Genomic DNA, 15,498 nt, shown 5'->3' on the forward strand with positions numbered 1-15,498 from the left:
ATCTTTATTGATCTGCTTCTGTGATTGGTTTGTCACATATCCATAGCCGAGTCACAAAAAAGGAAAAAACTGACCAAATCAACATGAAATCAATTCTTTTTGAATGCATATTACTGTTTTACTGTGAACAATTCATGAGGGATTCATTGGTGTATTAATTTTGGGAGTGTGAAACACAGTAAGCAGTCTATCAGAACTGGATGAGATCTGATTTTCTGAAGGACTTGGATACATGTGTGGTTTCTGAAATTAATTAAACAAGAGAAATACACTTAATTATATAGATATTTACTCACCAAATATGTAAATTCGTCTTTCTTGATGAATGTCTCAGATTTGGAGAAATGTTTGACTTTGGGAACCTTGAGTTTTGGTTTTTAATTAAAATTAGAGGACAGAACTATATGATGGTTAAATTATTCATAAAACTGCACAAAAGAATGAGCTGGTGATAAATTCTGAGGCAAATGACTTTGTTTGAGGTTTGGTGAAACTGGACATTAGGACAGAAAAGAGCAATGGATTTGAATGAACAGTTTCCAAACAGAGTTGACTGTAGGACACAGCAGTGATTTCACACAGTAAAATACATCACTTCATATGCTAGAGAAGAGATACACAGTAAAACCACAGACTGCACACGATTAAATCCAATCTAAACAGATTACATGTTAAATAGACGCCCTCTGCTGGAGAAACTGGACAAACAACCTGGTTAATACGGCTACACAAGTTATTTGTTAAATTATTTGTCTGATATATATATTATATACACAATTGTCATTTTAAACCTTATAAAATAGTTACAGCAACTTTATTTTAATTAATTTCATTTTAATTAATTCAACTCATTTTAATAATATGAGCATTCATGCAGCAAAAACACAATGTAATGTTAAAAACGATTTAATCAAACAAATATATAGCTATTTTGCATTATGCTGTACATTTAAAAAAGCATTAATTAATTTATAATACATATTTAATTTATCACAATATTCTGACAGACTTTATAATCTTTTATTTTATGTATATTACAGGCCTGTATAAAACAAACAGGAATCATTAAGAAAGTCGAGTCTAATGACGTCATAGAGCGCGTTCGAATAGAACTCTGTGGGTTTATAAAGAGCCGTTTATTCCTAATAAGTATATTTATTATTGTCAGACACTTTAAACATTGTAAATACACAGTTTGAACATTAACACAACTCTGTGCTTACATACAGGTAAATAATGTTTTAAAAATAATTATTTAATTAAATTGTGTTGTACCCAAAAGTTAAATAAAAACTGTACTTAAAGATTAAATGAAAATGTATTTTACTTAACATTTAAGTACAGTACAGTTTTTATCTTTTAAGCAGGGCCGTAACCACCATAGAGATTGACACTGGACAAGTTCAGGATGTGTTACAGCACTAAATACCCTGTAGATTGATCATGACTGTGACACATGAAATAACAAACACAATTTAGGATTAGACAAAAAAGTGTCACTTTAATATTTACTCCAAGTACACGAAAACTGCTTTCTGGACCTATCTCCCTCCAATGTTGTGGGAAGGTTAGCTTTTAGTTACAAAAAAGAACCTAGAGAAAACAATTCTGTAATGTTCTTATTTGGTTCCCCAAAAAATTACAAAAAGGGAACCATATGGTAATATTGGAGGAACCTTCTGTGTTTGCTGTTTGCAGGCCCGGTAGCAAAATCTGTGCAATGAGCTGTTTTTTTTTTTTTTTTTTTAACCTATCACTGCTTAAAACTGCATCAAAGTACAACAAAATAAGAGAATGACAACATATTTTTCATTCAAACTTGCTTCATAGCGTCAATTGTGTTTGAAATAACTTTGCTTTGTGAACTGATGTAGCTTCTTATCCCAAAATGAGGCAGAAAATATATTATTTTACAGAATTCTATATGGTGATGAAGGCTATGTTGATTGGTATTGCATTATATACATTATGAAAACTACCCGAGATGGCTTGAAGAACACTGATAAACCATACACTGTTGCAGTGGTGAGCTAATACTCTTCACGTTTCTCTCACTAATTTTCAGCACTCATTTTCATGGGCCAGTATAAAACGAAAAAATTATGTAAAGTCACACACACTTAAGACAGTGTGATGCTGTGTCTGTTTCTTCAGTCTGTGTTGATTGTGTGACTGTGACGTCTCTGTAGCGGCTCCTTATTCACCATCAGCTGATCCTGTGGAAACTGGACTGATGTCTAAATACTGAGAGTCCTACAATAAAACACACAGACAGACACATATGAGTATGAGACATTACTGCTGTCACATCAGCAGATCCATTTCAGAAAAACACAGTATATTCATATTACAGCCAGAGATATAAATGAACAACTGATCATAGATTAATAACAGTAAGTGATCAACATTTACAATTAAATGCAGTTTAAAGTACAGAGACTAAAGTGGAGCTGAATTATTATCTTATATTCTTCAATTTCACACACAGGAGGTCTGTTACTGAACTTGGGTCATTTTAAAAGCTTTAAATATACAAACACTCACAACAGTATAATCTCTCCAGTTTATAATGTGGATCATCCTTCAGATCAGAGAGTAACTTCATTCCTGATTCTCCTAGTTTATTATACGACAGATCCAGTTCTCTCAGGTGTGAGGGGTTTGATCTCAGAGCTGAAGCCAGAGCAGCACAACCTTCATTTGTGACACCACACTTATACAACCTGTAGAGAACAATGACACAATGTGAATTGTAGTTAAAGTGTCTGTAGTTTTTTGACAAGTATTGCTTCATACTACTGTTAATTGAATGAGATTTATGAATGTTGATGCTCAATGGTGCTGTTAGAAACGGTCATGTGCTTCACACACAGCTGTTTATGAAATATTTCATAGTGATATATGGACAGATCTATATGGAGAAACAGTCACCTGCCCATCTTATAAACACCTACAGGAGGACATTTGCTTCACAGGAGCCACATGTTCCCCATTACATCTCAATTATTAACTCTTGTGATCAAACTCATAATTTGTCTCATATACCAGTTTAAAACTGAACAGAAATGTGTTGAACTCAATAGAGATACTCAAGGTCTTCATGTCAGACAGAACTACACATGCACTGAGATCGTGTTAATGAGCATTCCTCTGTCATCACCTATTTAACTTCAGCTTTACTGTCTTTGGTGTTTATATGACACTTTGATGAACTTTCTTTTCTTAGGCAGGAACACCACTAGAAGATTTAAAGGCCAATTTTAAGCCTGATTTGCACCCTTGAACAACATTATTTTTTGTTAAAAAATCCTCTATAGTATGGTGTCATTACGATTATTTAACTGCTCCCGATCGAGACAGAGTGTCCCTGAACTCAAATCATAAACGTCAAACATGTTTGATATTACAACTCTTGATCAGGCTGCCTCTGATGTGATACCAGCGATAGCCAATGAGAGCAAGTAAGCATCGCCTGCTGGATGTTACGTGCTTCTACAGCTGAAACCTGGCAGCCACAAACACACAGTGAAAGCAGACCAGCCATCGTCCTCTATGTGTTTTTCTTCTCTGGTCACATTTGATCTTGTGAGTCTCCATGAGATCTTGTGTCACTGTGTAACACATCTTCAGTTGTGTTCAGGCACACAACTGAAGATGTGTTACACTGGTGGCACCACGCAATCTGTGCCAAATTTCACCCCATCCAGGATGACATCTCCATTCAATTGTTGTGCTGAAAGTTAGGGATCTTTAACAACTAGTCCTAGTAAGAATCTTGATATCTGGTGTTAAAACCAGTGACCGCTGCGAAAGGGCAGCTGACAACCTGGGAAAGACCTGGTGACGGCCTGAAGAGACTGCTGGCAGGAGGGAACAGACCCCAACGGGGCTGGCATGGGTTAGCTACCCGTGCTAGCAGGATCCTTGCACTACACAGTGACTTGGATCCACCCAACTATGGCTACGAAAATTTCAAAAGGAAAAACACCCCTTGAGTCTGCGAGAGCGGGGGCGGAAGATGACTCGTCGGTGGACCACACGGTAACAGACCCTGGAACGGAAACGACAATGAATCAAATGTTCAGCACGGGAGTTGATGGAGTAACAGCACAGGCAGGACACAAGCTTCAAAGCTGCAGCTGTGGCTGGAAAAAGATAACATCAGAGAAGGGTCTCAAGATCCACCAGGGCAGGAAAAAGTGCCTGAGAGAGCCTAGCAAGGGGCCTCGCATTGACCACTACTTCCTTAGAGGTATGGCAAATCAGTCGAGTGAAGCCCAGTGGCAGGATATTCACCACAGTCCACAGGGTATCAGAACCCCAGACGAAGCTCAACCAAGCACAGAGCCACCAACGGACATGAGTCCAGAGCCCATCCAGCCACAGACAGCAGTAGAGAGGAAGATGAATGGACGGAAGCCTCAAATCTTGTGGCCTAAATCCTGCCAGAAAAAGGAGTGGGAAACCACAGACACAGACCTTGTCCATCTTCTAGAAGGTCTGAAAGGGTGTGTGGAAAGAAAGCTGGACAAGATCGGAGAGATTATTTACAGCTATGGAGCAGAGAGATTCGGGGTGAAAAGTACAAACCTTTGGATGCAGAAGGACCCATCAGTCAACCTCAAATCCAGGAGACAACAAGAGATTGAGCGACTGGTGAAAGAAAGAAGGAACCTGAGAAAACAATGGAGGAAGGCCACAGAAGTGGAAAGGAAAGGACTTGAGGCACTACAGGGTGACATCAAGCAGCGTATTGCAACACTGCGAAGAGCAGAATGCCTTAGAAAGCAACATAAGAAGAAGGAACGAACGAGGACTGCCTTCTACAGAGATCCCTACAAGTTTGTCAAAGACCTCTTTGTCAAGGAGAAAACTGGGACCCTCAAAGCACCCATAAGGGAACTAGAGGAGCACATGAGGAAGACCTACTCCGACAACCAGAGGCATGTGCCAGCCAGCATTCCGGATGATATGCCTCCAATTCAACCACCCGAGCACCAGCTGGAAACAAGACCCCCTACTTGGAGCGAAGTGGAGAGCACGGTAAAGCGGGCAAGAACAGCCTCAGCCCCTGGGCCCAATGGCGTTCCATATAGGCTCTATAAGAACACACCAGGCGTCTTGAAGTACCTCTGGAAGCTCATGAAAGTGGCATGGGAAAAAGGAATTATACCAAAGGCATGGCGACGGGCAGGAGGGATCCTGATTCCCAAAGAGAAGAATTCCTCAACCATCGATCAGTTCCGCCAGATCAGCCTCCTGAATGTGGAAGGAAAGATATTTTTCAGTGTTGTGGCCCATAGGCTTTCTGTGTTCTTGCAGAAGAACAACTTTGTTGACACCTCAGTGCAAAAGGCAGGGATAAGTGGATTCTCAGGATGCCTGGAACACACAAATGTCATCTGGCACCAGATACAGACAGCTAAGAAGGAGAAGAAAGACCTGCATGTGGTTTTCTTAGATCTTGCCAATGCCTTTGGGTCAGTGCCGCATGAAATTTTGTGGACGGCGTTCAATTTCTTTCAAGTCCCAGAGGGTATCACAAGGCTGGTCAAAGCCTATTTCCAGGACCTTCAATTCTGTGTGACAGCACAGGCCAGTACAACTGCCTGGCAGCACCTCGAGATAGGCATAATGGCAGGCTGCACTATCTCTCCACTGGCGTTTACCATGGCGATGGAGCTCATTATTCGAGCATCGCGATGGGTGGTTGGAGGGGAGCGGTTGAAGAGTGGGCTGCATCTTCCTCCAATCAGGGCGTACATGGACGACATGACGACAATAACAACAACAAATGCATGCACCAAACGCCTGCTGGATAAACTCCAGGGAAACATCAAATGGGCACGAATGGAGATTAAACCCAGCAAATCCCGCAGTATCTCCATTGTTAAAGGCCAGCTTACCAACGAGAGATTCCAGGTCAACAACGAGCCAATACCAACAGTTCTGGAGAAGCCTATCAAAAGCCTCGGCCGCTGGTACAGCGCAGAACTCAAAGACTCGAAGCAGGTGGAGCAACTCAGGCAGGATACAATCAGCGGCCTCAAGAAGATCAACAACACTGCTCTCCCCGGGAAGCTGAAGCTGTGGTGTTTTCAGTTTGGGCTGCTGCCCCGTCTCATGTGGCCAATTTCTATCTATGAGGTCACGCTATCCCATGCCAATCGACTGGAGAGATTAGTGAATGCACAAGTGAGGAAGTGGCTTGGACTGCCGAGATGTCTTACCAGCATTGGCCTCTATGGCAACGGAGCCCTCTCCCTGCCAATCTCAAGCCTGGTGGAGGAGTACAAATGTGCGAAATCAAGGCTGGAAATGACTCTCAAAGAATCCCGGGATCCAGTCGTCAGAGGTGCTGCTCCAACCCTAGCAACAGGGAGGAAATGGAAGCCATCGGCAGCAGTTGCGGTGGCAAAGGCTGCCCTCAGACACCGGGATATAGTGGGGCATGTCCAACATGGCAGAGGGGGCCTTGGATTGGAAGCAGCAACACCCACATGGCAAAAGGCTACTCCAACCGAACGGCGGCACATGGTGGTGGAGGAGGTGCGCCACCAGGAGGAAGTAGCCAGGTGTGCTAAGGCTGTCTCCCAAGCCCAGCAAGGCCGCTGGATGAAGTGGGATGGCGTGGAGAGGAGAAAAATCACATGGATTGAGATGTGGGGCATGGAGGCTAATAGGCTAAGTTTCATCATTAGAGCCACATACGATGTCCTGCCCTCCCCAACCAACCTACATCTCTGGCATGGAGAGGACCCAGCCTGTCCCCTGTGTGCAGTCCCAGCAACCCTCAAACACATCCTGGTGGGTTGCAAGACCAGCCTAACTCAAGGAAGGTACACCTGGCGCCACAACCAAGTGCTGAAGTGCTTGGCTGCCGAACTTGAGAACAAGAGGGTAACCACCAACGCCATGCCTCCAAATGCCCAGACTACCATCCCACGGAGAACAACCTTCATGCGGGAAGGGGAGAAACAGCGGACCAAGCCATCACTTCCAGACTTTGGCCCACTGAACGCAGCCCGGGATTGGAAAATGCGGGTAGACCTCAGCCAGAGGCTCACCTTCCCACCCGAAATTGCAGCAACCAATCTGCGCCCAGACCTTGTCCTCTGGTCCAAGTCCTGCCGGCGGGTCTTCATTATTGAAATGACTGTCCCATGGGAGGATGCCATCGATGAGGCATTCGAACGGAAGAGGCTGCGGTATGCCAACTTAGCAGCTGAAGCAGAGGGGCGGGGCTGGAACGTGAAGGTGTGGCCAGTGGAGGTGGGATGCAGAGGATTTGTAGCCAGTTCTACCACAAGGCTCTTGAAGGAAGTAGGGATCAGAGGGCAGTCCCAACGGAGGGCAATCAAAGATCTTGCCACTGCAGCGGAACGGAGCAGTCACTGGCTGTGGCTGAAACGTAGGGACGCAACATGGGCTGCCAAATGATCACATGGTGCCACCACCGTGCGACACACACCCGGGTCTGATCAACCCGTGGTGGGCCAACCCCGGCAGAGGGTGTCTTGTGATAAGTGGCCGAAACACCCAATGAGGTCGGGGCACACAACTGAAGATGTGTTACACTGGTGGCACCACGCAATCTGTGCCAAATTTCACCCCATCCAGGATGACATCTCCATTCAATTGTTGTGCTGAAAGTTAGGGATCTTTAACAACTAGTCCTAGTAAGAATCAATCTACAATCAACAAGTGTGTGGTCTTGTGGTCTGGTCAAATTGTCTAATTTGTGCTTTCAGAGGATTATAAGAATAAAAAACAACTTCATGTCTTCATGACATTGTCTTCATGTCTGTGATCTCTAGTGGTAAAATCGGATAAGATTTGTAAATCGTCTAGTGTGTGGCCAGCCTTAATGCTTTTCTCAGGATATAAGACAGGGATTGAATTAAAGAGAAAGTACAAGCTTGAAGCAGGAATCAGTATGTTTGCTGGATCATTGGTTTGACATTTAAAATGATGTCACAGAACATAAAATATTATCATAAACCATCCAAAGTCTCATTCAAGCAGGATAAACTGTATTTGTATATGCACTTTCTGTATTTTATGCATAATGTATCTTATTTGATAACACTATTCAGATCCTCAGAAAGGAAGGCAAGGAAGTTTGATCAGAGTTGAAGCTAAACTCCACATGACAGTTATTTTATTTTAAAAATTTAACAACAGTTCCCATGTTCATGGCTGATTGACACGCATTTACACAAATGAGTATTTCTATTTTCACTGGTTAGTGTTTTATTTTGATTGTTTTATTTTAATTGAACATTGAGTTTGACAGATTTAATTAACTATTTGCTTTTCATCAACTCCCAAAGTCTGTGTTCTTTCAGGAACACCACAATTAGGAAAACCAAGAAATAATGTTATGTTTAATAAACTTCACAATGTGATAAAGAATGGAATATATTTTCTTTGGCCTTTTTTCCCCCAATATTGTTTAATATAATCAATAGAAGCCTGTTTCTGCCACTGAATAAACAAAAAGTAACTAACTTTTTTATCTCACATTTCTGACTTCTTTTCCCAGAATTGCAAGATATAAACTTGGAATTGTGAGGGGAAAAGTCAAAATTGTGAGATAAAAATCCTGCAATTAACTTTGTATTTTTTATTCAGTGGCGGCAAAATGGTGAACAGATTCCAAAAGTCTTATGTATGATTTCCTGGCTGATCCATAAATAACAGTCCAGCAACAGATGCTGATCAAATTCACAAGATTTGAACTGTCCAATCCTCATTTGGTTTTAGATAAAAACTTTTAAAACATTCATGGTTTTTAAGTAAATAAATGTAAGGAATAAAACACAGTTTGCTGTTAAAGATGATACCAAGAAACCTGGCCTTTTACAACTTTAAAATTAAAATTACAAATAAAAAAGACAGTGACGACATGTTCTTACCCAATAAAAACATCACAAATATAACATTCAAAATGATTATATGTACAGATTCCTAATGTTTGTAATTCAATAGATTTTTACCAACTACAATTTTGATCATTTACTTTGTAATCAGTGATTGAATAAATAATAATTTGTAAGTAATCAGTAAGTGATCATTTGTAAAGAGCAGCTCATGAGTTACAGCTCAGTCAGTCAAACTCACAGCAGCAGAAAGAGTCTGAACACTTCAAATATACTTTACAATGTGCTTCATGTGTGAGAGTCATATATGATCTTACCACAGTATCTCCAGTTTACAGAGAGGATTCTGTAGTACATCAGAAAGCAGCTTCACTGAATCTCCTAGTTCATTCTCAGTCAGATTCAGTTCTCTCAGGTGTGAGGGGTTTGATCTCAGAGCTGAAGCCAGAGCAGCACAACCTTCATCTGTGACACCACAATCCCATAACCTGTAGAGAACAATGACACACTCTTCACTCTCTCAGATCAGATCAGTTTAGCTCTGAATCTATTATTAAAGAGAAAGTACAAACTTAAAGCACAAATCAGTTTGTTTGCTGGATCATTGGATTGACGTCTAAAATGTCACAGAACATAAAATATTATCACAAAACATCCAAAGTCTCATTCAAGCAGGATAAATTGTATTTTTATATGCACTTTATCTGTATTTTGTGCAAAATGTGTCTTATTTGATTACACTATTCAGATCCTCAGAAAGTTTCAGGCAAGGAAGTCTGATCAGAGTTGAAGCTAAACTCCACATAACAGTGGCCATCCATAAAAAGTTTATATTTTAATAATTTAACAACAGTTCCCATGTTCATGGCTGATTGACACATTTAAACAAATAAAGTATTTCTATTTTTACTGGTTAGAATTTTATTTTGATTGTTTTATTTTAAAATTATTCATTTTAATTTAACATTGAGTTTGACAATTTTATGATTTAATTAACTATTTGCTTTCCATCAACTCCCAAAGCCTCTGTTTTTTTCAGGAAAGCTACAGTTTGGAAAACCATGGAATAATGAAATGGTTAATAACCTTCACAATGTTGATAAAGAATGGAATATATTTTCTTTTACTTTTTTCCCCCCAATATTGTACAATATAATCAGTAGAAGCAAAAAGTAACCGCAACTTTTTATCTCACATTTCTGACTTCTTTTCCCAGAATTGCAAGATATAAACTTGGAATTGTGAGAGGAAAAGTCAAAAATGTGAGATAAAAAGATTGTAGTTAACTTTGTATTTTTTTATTCAGTGACAGAAAAGTGGTGAACAGATTCCAAAAGTCTTATGTATGATTTCCAGGCTGATCCATAAATAACAGTCCAGCAACAGATTCTGTACAAATTCACAAGATTTGAACTGTCTGCTCCTCATTTGGTTTTAGATAAAAACTTTTTAAACATTCATGGTTTTTAAGTAAATAAATGTAAGGAATAAAACACAGTTTGCTGTTAAAGATGATAACAAGAAACCTGGCCTTTTACAACTTTAAAATTAAAATTACAAATTAAAAAAGACAGTGACGACATGTTCTTTCCCAATAAAAGCATCACAAATATAACATTAAAGAAATAATATGTACAGATTCCTAATGTTTGTAATTCAATAGATTTTTACCAACTACATTTTTGATCATGTACTTTGTAATCAGTAATTGAATAAATAATAATTTGTCAGTAATCAGTAAGTGATCATTTGTAAAGAGCAGCTCATGAGTTACAGCTCAGTCAGTCAAACTCACAGCAGCAGAAAGAGTCTGAACACTTCAAATATACTTTACAATGTGCTTCATGTGTGAGAGTCATATATGATCTTACCACAGTTTCTCCAGTTTACAGAGAGGATTCTGTAGTACATCAGAAAGCAGCTTCACTGAATCTCCTAGTTCATTGTAAGACAGATCCAGTTGTCTCGGGTGTGAGGGGTTTGATCTCAGAGCTGAAGACAGAGCAGCACAACCTTTATCTGTGACACTGCAATAACTCAACCTGTAGAGAACAATGACACACTCTTCACTCTCTCAGATCAGATCAGTTTAGCAGTGAATCTATTGTTAACAATGAAGTACAAACTTAAAGCACAAAGCAATATGTTTGTTGGATCATTGGACTGAGGACAAAAGTATCACAGATCATAAAACATCACAAGTGTTATTCAAGAAAAAGAAATATTCATTATTGCACCATGTCTATATTTGTATTCAAAATCTGTTTATTAATAACACTATTCACTACTTAGATCTTTACTAGTATGTGTGGAGAAGTGATTGTGTGTGTGTTTATAGTTTCACACAGACACAGAGAGAACATGCAAGAAAGGCCTCTTGGCTCAGGAACTTGTTTTTTTCACTTGGTGTCTCTGTCATGGACATAGAGAAGGCTGATATTGTTCTTTCTGACCATAAATCTGTGACATTTAATACAGCTCTTCCTTGTTGATCTAGTAATATCTCGGCCCAGACGTGATGGATTTGTCATTTCTCTCCTATAGTCTGCCAGGACTTTGCTACTGTGTATAATGCAGTTGACCAGTTGTTTTTGGATTTGGGAAAATTCTGATGCAGGTGAGTACCTCAGTCATTTTAATATTATCTGCTTGAACACTTTCTTTTCAAGTGTTTCACTCAAAAATATGCACACAGGATTAATGATTCTATTCGTTCACTCAGATGAATATGCAGAAGGGCAGAACACAAATAGCACAAGGACAGGCTGCAGGTGTCCTATGAACTTTTAAGGAGGTGGAGGGATGCTGGAAGAACTGATGTTGGGACAGTGCAGTGAGTGCTGCTTATATCGACTCAAAATGATGATTGACTGAATGATTAGGCTCCTCCTGAACATACGTTTGGAACTTTATTTGAGCAGTACACAGTACTTCAATTACACAGTACTGAATCTGGCCTTCTGAAAATTACAATCAACATCTTGTTGGCTACGGACAATGGAAATGTTGTTGTTTGGTCCTTTTAGATCTCAGCATTTGATACAGCATTTTGATCACAGTGTGTGACATATGATCTTACCCCAGTTTCTCCAGTTTACAGAGAGGATTTTGTAGTCCATCAGAAAGCAGCTTCACTGAATCTCCTAGTTTATTCCCAGACAGATCCAGTTCTCTCAGGTGTGAGGGGTTTGATCTCAGAGCTGAAGCCAGAGCAGCACAACCTTTAGATGTGACACCACAACAACTCAACCTGTAGACAGATGACAATCATACGTGAAACACTATCAAACAGCAAACAGCTCCAAAAAACGGCTTTATGCAATTAACAACAACTTGCAATTCCAATATAACTAAATTAATTCTGCTTGGTCTTTTATTCCAGATGAGAAATATTTAATTTCCTTTTTATGTTTATTGAAACATTTTTAATTGGAAAATTTTAATTATTTATATGCAACTTCTCTGATTTTGTTTGAATGTCTAAGGAAATCTTTCACAGTATCACTATATTAAAAACACATCAAAAAGTCGACCAAGCTTTTAACTTTGATTTTCTTAATGTTTTAAATGTGAAGTGATTTTTCTCAGTGATACTTACTGAACTGATCTGGATTCTTTAATCACAGGCAGCAACTTCTGAAAAACTTTCATATTTTCAGGATTATTCTTTTCTTTAACAAATTTATCTAGACAAAACTCATTCAGGCCCTCTTCTGATGTCAACAACACAAAAACTACAGCTGACCACTGAGATGAAGAGAGTTCAGCTTTACTTATTCCTCCAGATCTCAGATACTGTTGTATTTCCTCCACTAGTGAACGGTCACCCAGTTCATTCAGACAGTGGAACAGATTGATGGATTTCTCTGGAGAGTCAATGGTACTGATCTTCATCTTGATGTACTCAACTGTTTTCTCATTGCTGTCAGAGCTGCTTCTTTTCATCGTCATTATTCGTTGTAGGAGAATCTGATGAGACTCCACTGACAAACCCAGAAGAAACCGCAGGAAAAGATCCAGATGTCCATTTTTACTCTTTAGAGCCTCATCCACAGCTCTCTGATGAAGCTCAGATAATGAAACATGTTCTGATGAATTGAGTTGAAACCAGTCCTTCACTTTAGACCTCAAACTCTGTTTGATGATTTGGTCAAACACATTTATATTGTTGTTTGTCCAGGAGAGATGCACATATAGAGCTGCTAAATGTTCCTGAATGCTCAGATGAACAAAGCAGAAGACTTTCCCCTGATACAAGCCAAACTCCTCTCTGAAGATCTGAGTGCACAATCCTGAGTAAACTGATGCTTCTGTCGCATCAATGCCACACTCTCTCAGGTCTTCCTCATAGAAGATCAGGTTTCCTTTCACAAGCTGCTCAAAAGCCACTTTCCCCAGTTTGAGGATCATATCTTCATCTGTCACCTTCTTCTCATAGTCCTTCTCATGTTTGATGTTGGTCTGAAGGATCAGGAAGTGTGTGTACATTTGAGTGAGAGTCTTGGGAATCTCTCCAGTCTCTGCTGGACTCAACATCTTCTCTAGAACAGCGGCTGAGATCCAGCAGAACACTGGGATGTGGCACATGATGTAGAGGCTCCTGGATGACTTCAGGTGTGAGATGATCCTGTCGGCCAGACTCTGATCACTGATTCTCTTCCTGAAGTATTCCTCCTTCTGTGGCTCATTGAATCCTCGTACCTCTGTCACTCGATGGACACACTCAGAGGGGATGAGATCAGCTGCTGCTGGTCTGGAGGTGATCCAGATGAGAGCAGAGGGAAGCAGATTCCCCACAATGAGGTTCATCAGCAGCACGTCCACTGAGGCTGATTCAGATATATTACACAGTTTCACTTTACTCTTAAAGTCCAGAGACAGACGACACTCATCCAGACCATCAAAGATGAACAACACTTTATAGTCATCACTGGATATTTCCATTTCTTTAGTTTCAGGGAAAAATACATGAAGAAGATCTGAAAGACTGAGTGTTTTGTCCTTCATCAAGTTGATTTCTCTGAAAGGAAGTGGAAATATGAGCTGGACGTCCTGATTCTCTTTCCCTTCAGCCCAGTCCAGGATGAACTTCTGCACAGAGACTGTTTTTCCAATGCCAGCGACTCCCTTTGTCAGCACAGTTCTGATGGCTTTGTCTTGTCCAGGTAAAGGTCTAAAGATGTGATTGCATTTGATGGCTGTGTCCTCTGTTGCTGTTCTCCTGGATTGTGTCTCAATCTGTCTGACCTCATGTTCATTACTGATCTCTCCACTCTCACTCTCTGTGATGTAGAGCTCTGTGTAGATCTCATTCAGGAGTGTTGGCTTTCCCTGCGTCACTGTTCCCTCATACAGACGCCCAAACTTCTTCAGCAGATTTGATCTAAACGTGTTGAGGACTTCATGTCTGTAAAATTAAAATATTACATTATTACATGATTTACAGAGGTAAATGTACAGAGCAAAATATATTTTTGTTTTCTGTGTTATGAGACACCTAACATATCAGAGTTCATGAAATGTGTCATTAATGATGTATTTGAGTAATGTGTGATGACAGTTTGTGAACACAGTTTACCTGACACCAGGATCTGTGTTGTCCTGTGGTTGATTCATAGACTGGTCATATTTCTTACAGATGGGTTTTGGTGGCAGGACTGACCTTAAATCAAGAATCAAACACTCTGACATTACTGACATTTTACTCATGGCCTTAATAACAGATGTGACTTTTTTAAAATTACACGCTCAAGGTCACAACTGTAAAAAAACTAAATACAGTTTAAATAAAGAATTCTACTCTGTCATTAGATTAACTGCATTTCCTAGCCACACTTCTGCTCATATTATTATAGTACTGCATAATTATGACAGTTTAAATTAAAATATATTTTTATAATCATATCTTTAACAAAAAATGTAATACTTGAGGTTAAGCCTTTTATCATCACTCTTAAAATTAATTGGCTGATACATAGATCTGTCACTCCTCATAGACACACAGCTGGGCTCTGGTTCTGATTCCTTCTGGTGAACTGAACTATAACAGAGAGAGATTAAAGATACACTAGTTACTGTCATAGACGTGTCTCTCTGTGTGAGCAAGTGTTAAAATATCAGATGAAATAATGAAATAATCACATGATAAAACACTATAACAAATATTTTAATCTGTTAATGAAATATTGTACCTGAGATTTTGTTGTTGACCAATAGACTTGTTACTCTTAAAATTAATTGGCTGATACATAGATCTGTCACTCCTCATAGACACACAGCTGGACTCTGGTTCGGATATCTTCTGGTGAACTGAACTATAATAAAGAATTCTTTGAATTACTGTAATAATAATAACTTTTGATTTCCATATGTTTACTATATTAATATAGAAAACATAAACTAATGTTCTTTCATAGACTCTCTGCCATATTAACTAATATGAATACCATAAAAACATGAATATCTAACATAAAAAAAAAACACAATACATATCTGACTGTAAATGTTTGTATCTCTTGGAATACATTGCCGTTTTTCAGTGATTATTAAGAGATGCACAAATAAACCTTCCACAAAAGCCTGTTGTGGCATATTCAACATCTACTTTTTAACATCA

The 15,498-nt window shown here is 39.4% G+C and overlaps 1 protein-coding gene across 1 annotated transcript; it reads right to left on the reverse strand.

Moving 5' to 3' along the window:
- Nucleotides 1-1,100: 1,100 nt before the first annotated feature.
- LOC141335120 (NACHT, LRR and PYD domains-containing protein 3-like) lies at nucleotides 1,101-14,918 on the reverse strand. Its single transcript, XM_073840440.1, has 8 exons — nucleotides 14,809-14,918; nucleotides 14,461-14,544; nucleotides 12,481-14,289; nucleotides 11,962-12,132; nucleotides 10,754-10,924; nucleotides 9,200-9,370; nucleotides 2,545-2,723; nucleotides 1,101-2,253 (listed from the first exon to the last, which is right to left on the reverse strand). Coding segments are annotated over exons 1-8 (2,655 nt in total). The 5' UTR covers nucleotides 14,877-14,918; the 3' UTR covers nucleotides 1,101-2,251.
- Nucleotides 14,919-15,498: the final 580 nt, after the last annotated feature.

Source organism: Garra rufa, chromosome 5, assembly GCF_049309525.1.
Source record: "Garra rufa chromosome 5, GarRuf1.0, whole genome shotgun sequence".
NCBI lineage: Eukaryota > Metazoa > Chordata > Actinopteri > Cypriniformes > Cyprinidae > Garra > Garra rufa.

Bases quoted from the DNA above. Each gene is read 5' to 3' on its own strand.
- LOC141335120 (XM_073840440.1), bottom strand. From the start codon at position 14,876: ATGAGGAGTGACAGATCTATGTATCAGCCAATTAATTTTAAGAGTGAT. The intron at 12,133-12,480 runs GTAAGTATCACT...ATCTGTCTACAG, and splicing joins AAAGAATCCAGATCAGTTCA to GTTGAGTTGTTGTGGTGTCA. The intron at 2,724-9,199 runs GTAAGATCATAT...TGTTCTCTACAG, and splicing joins TGTAAACTGGAGATACTGTG to GTTGTATAAGTGTGGTGTCA.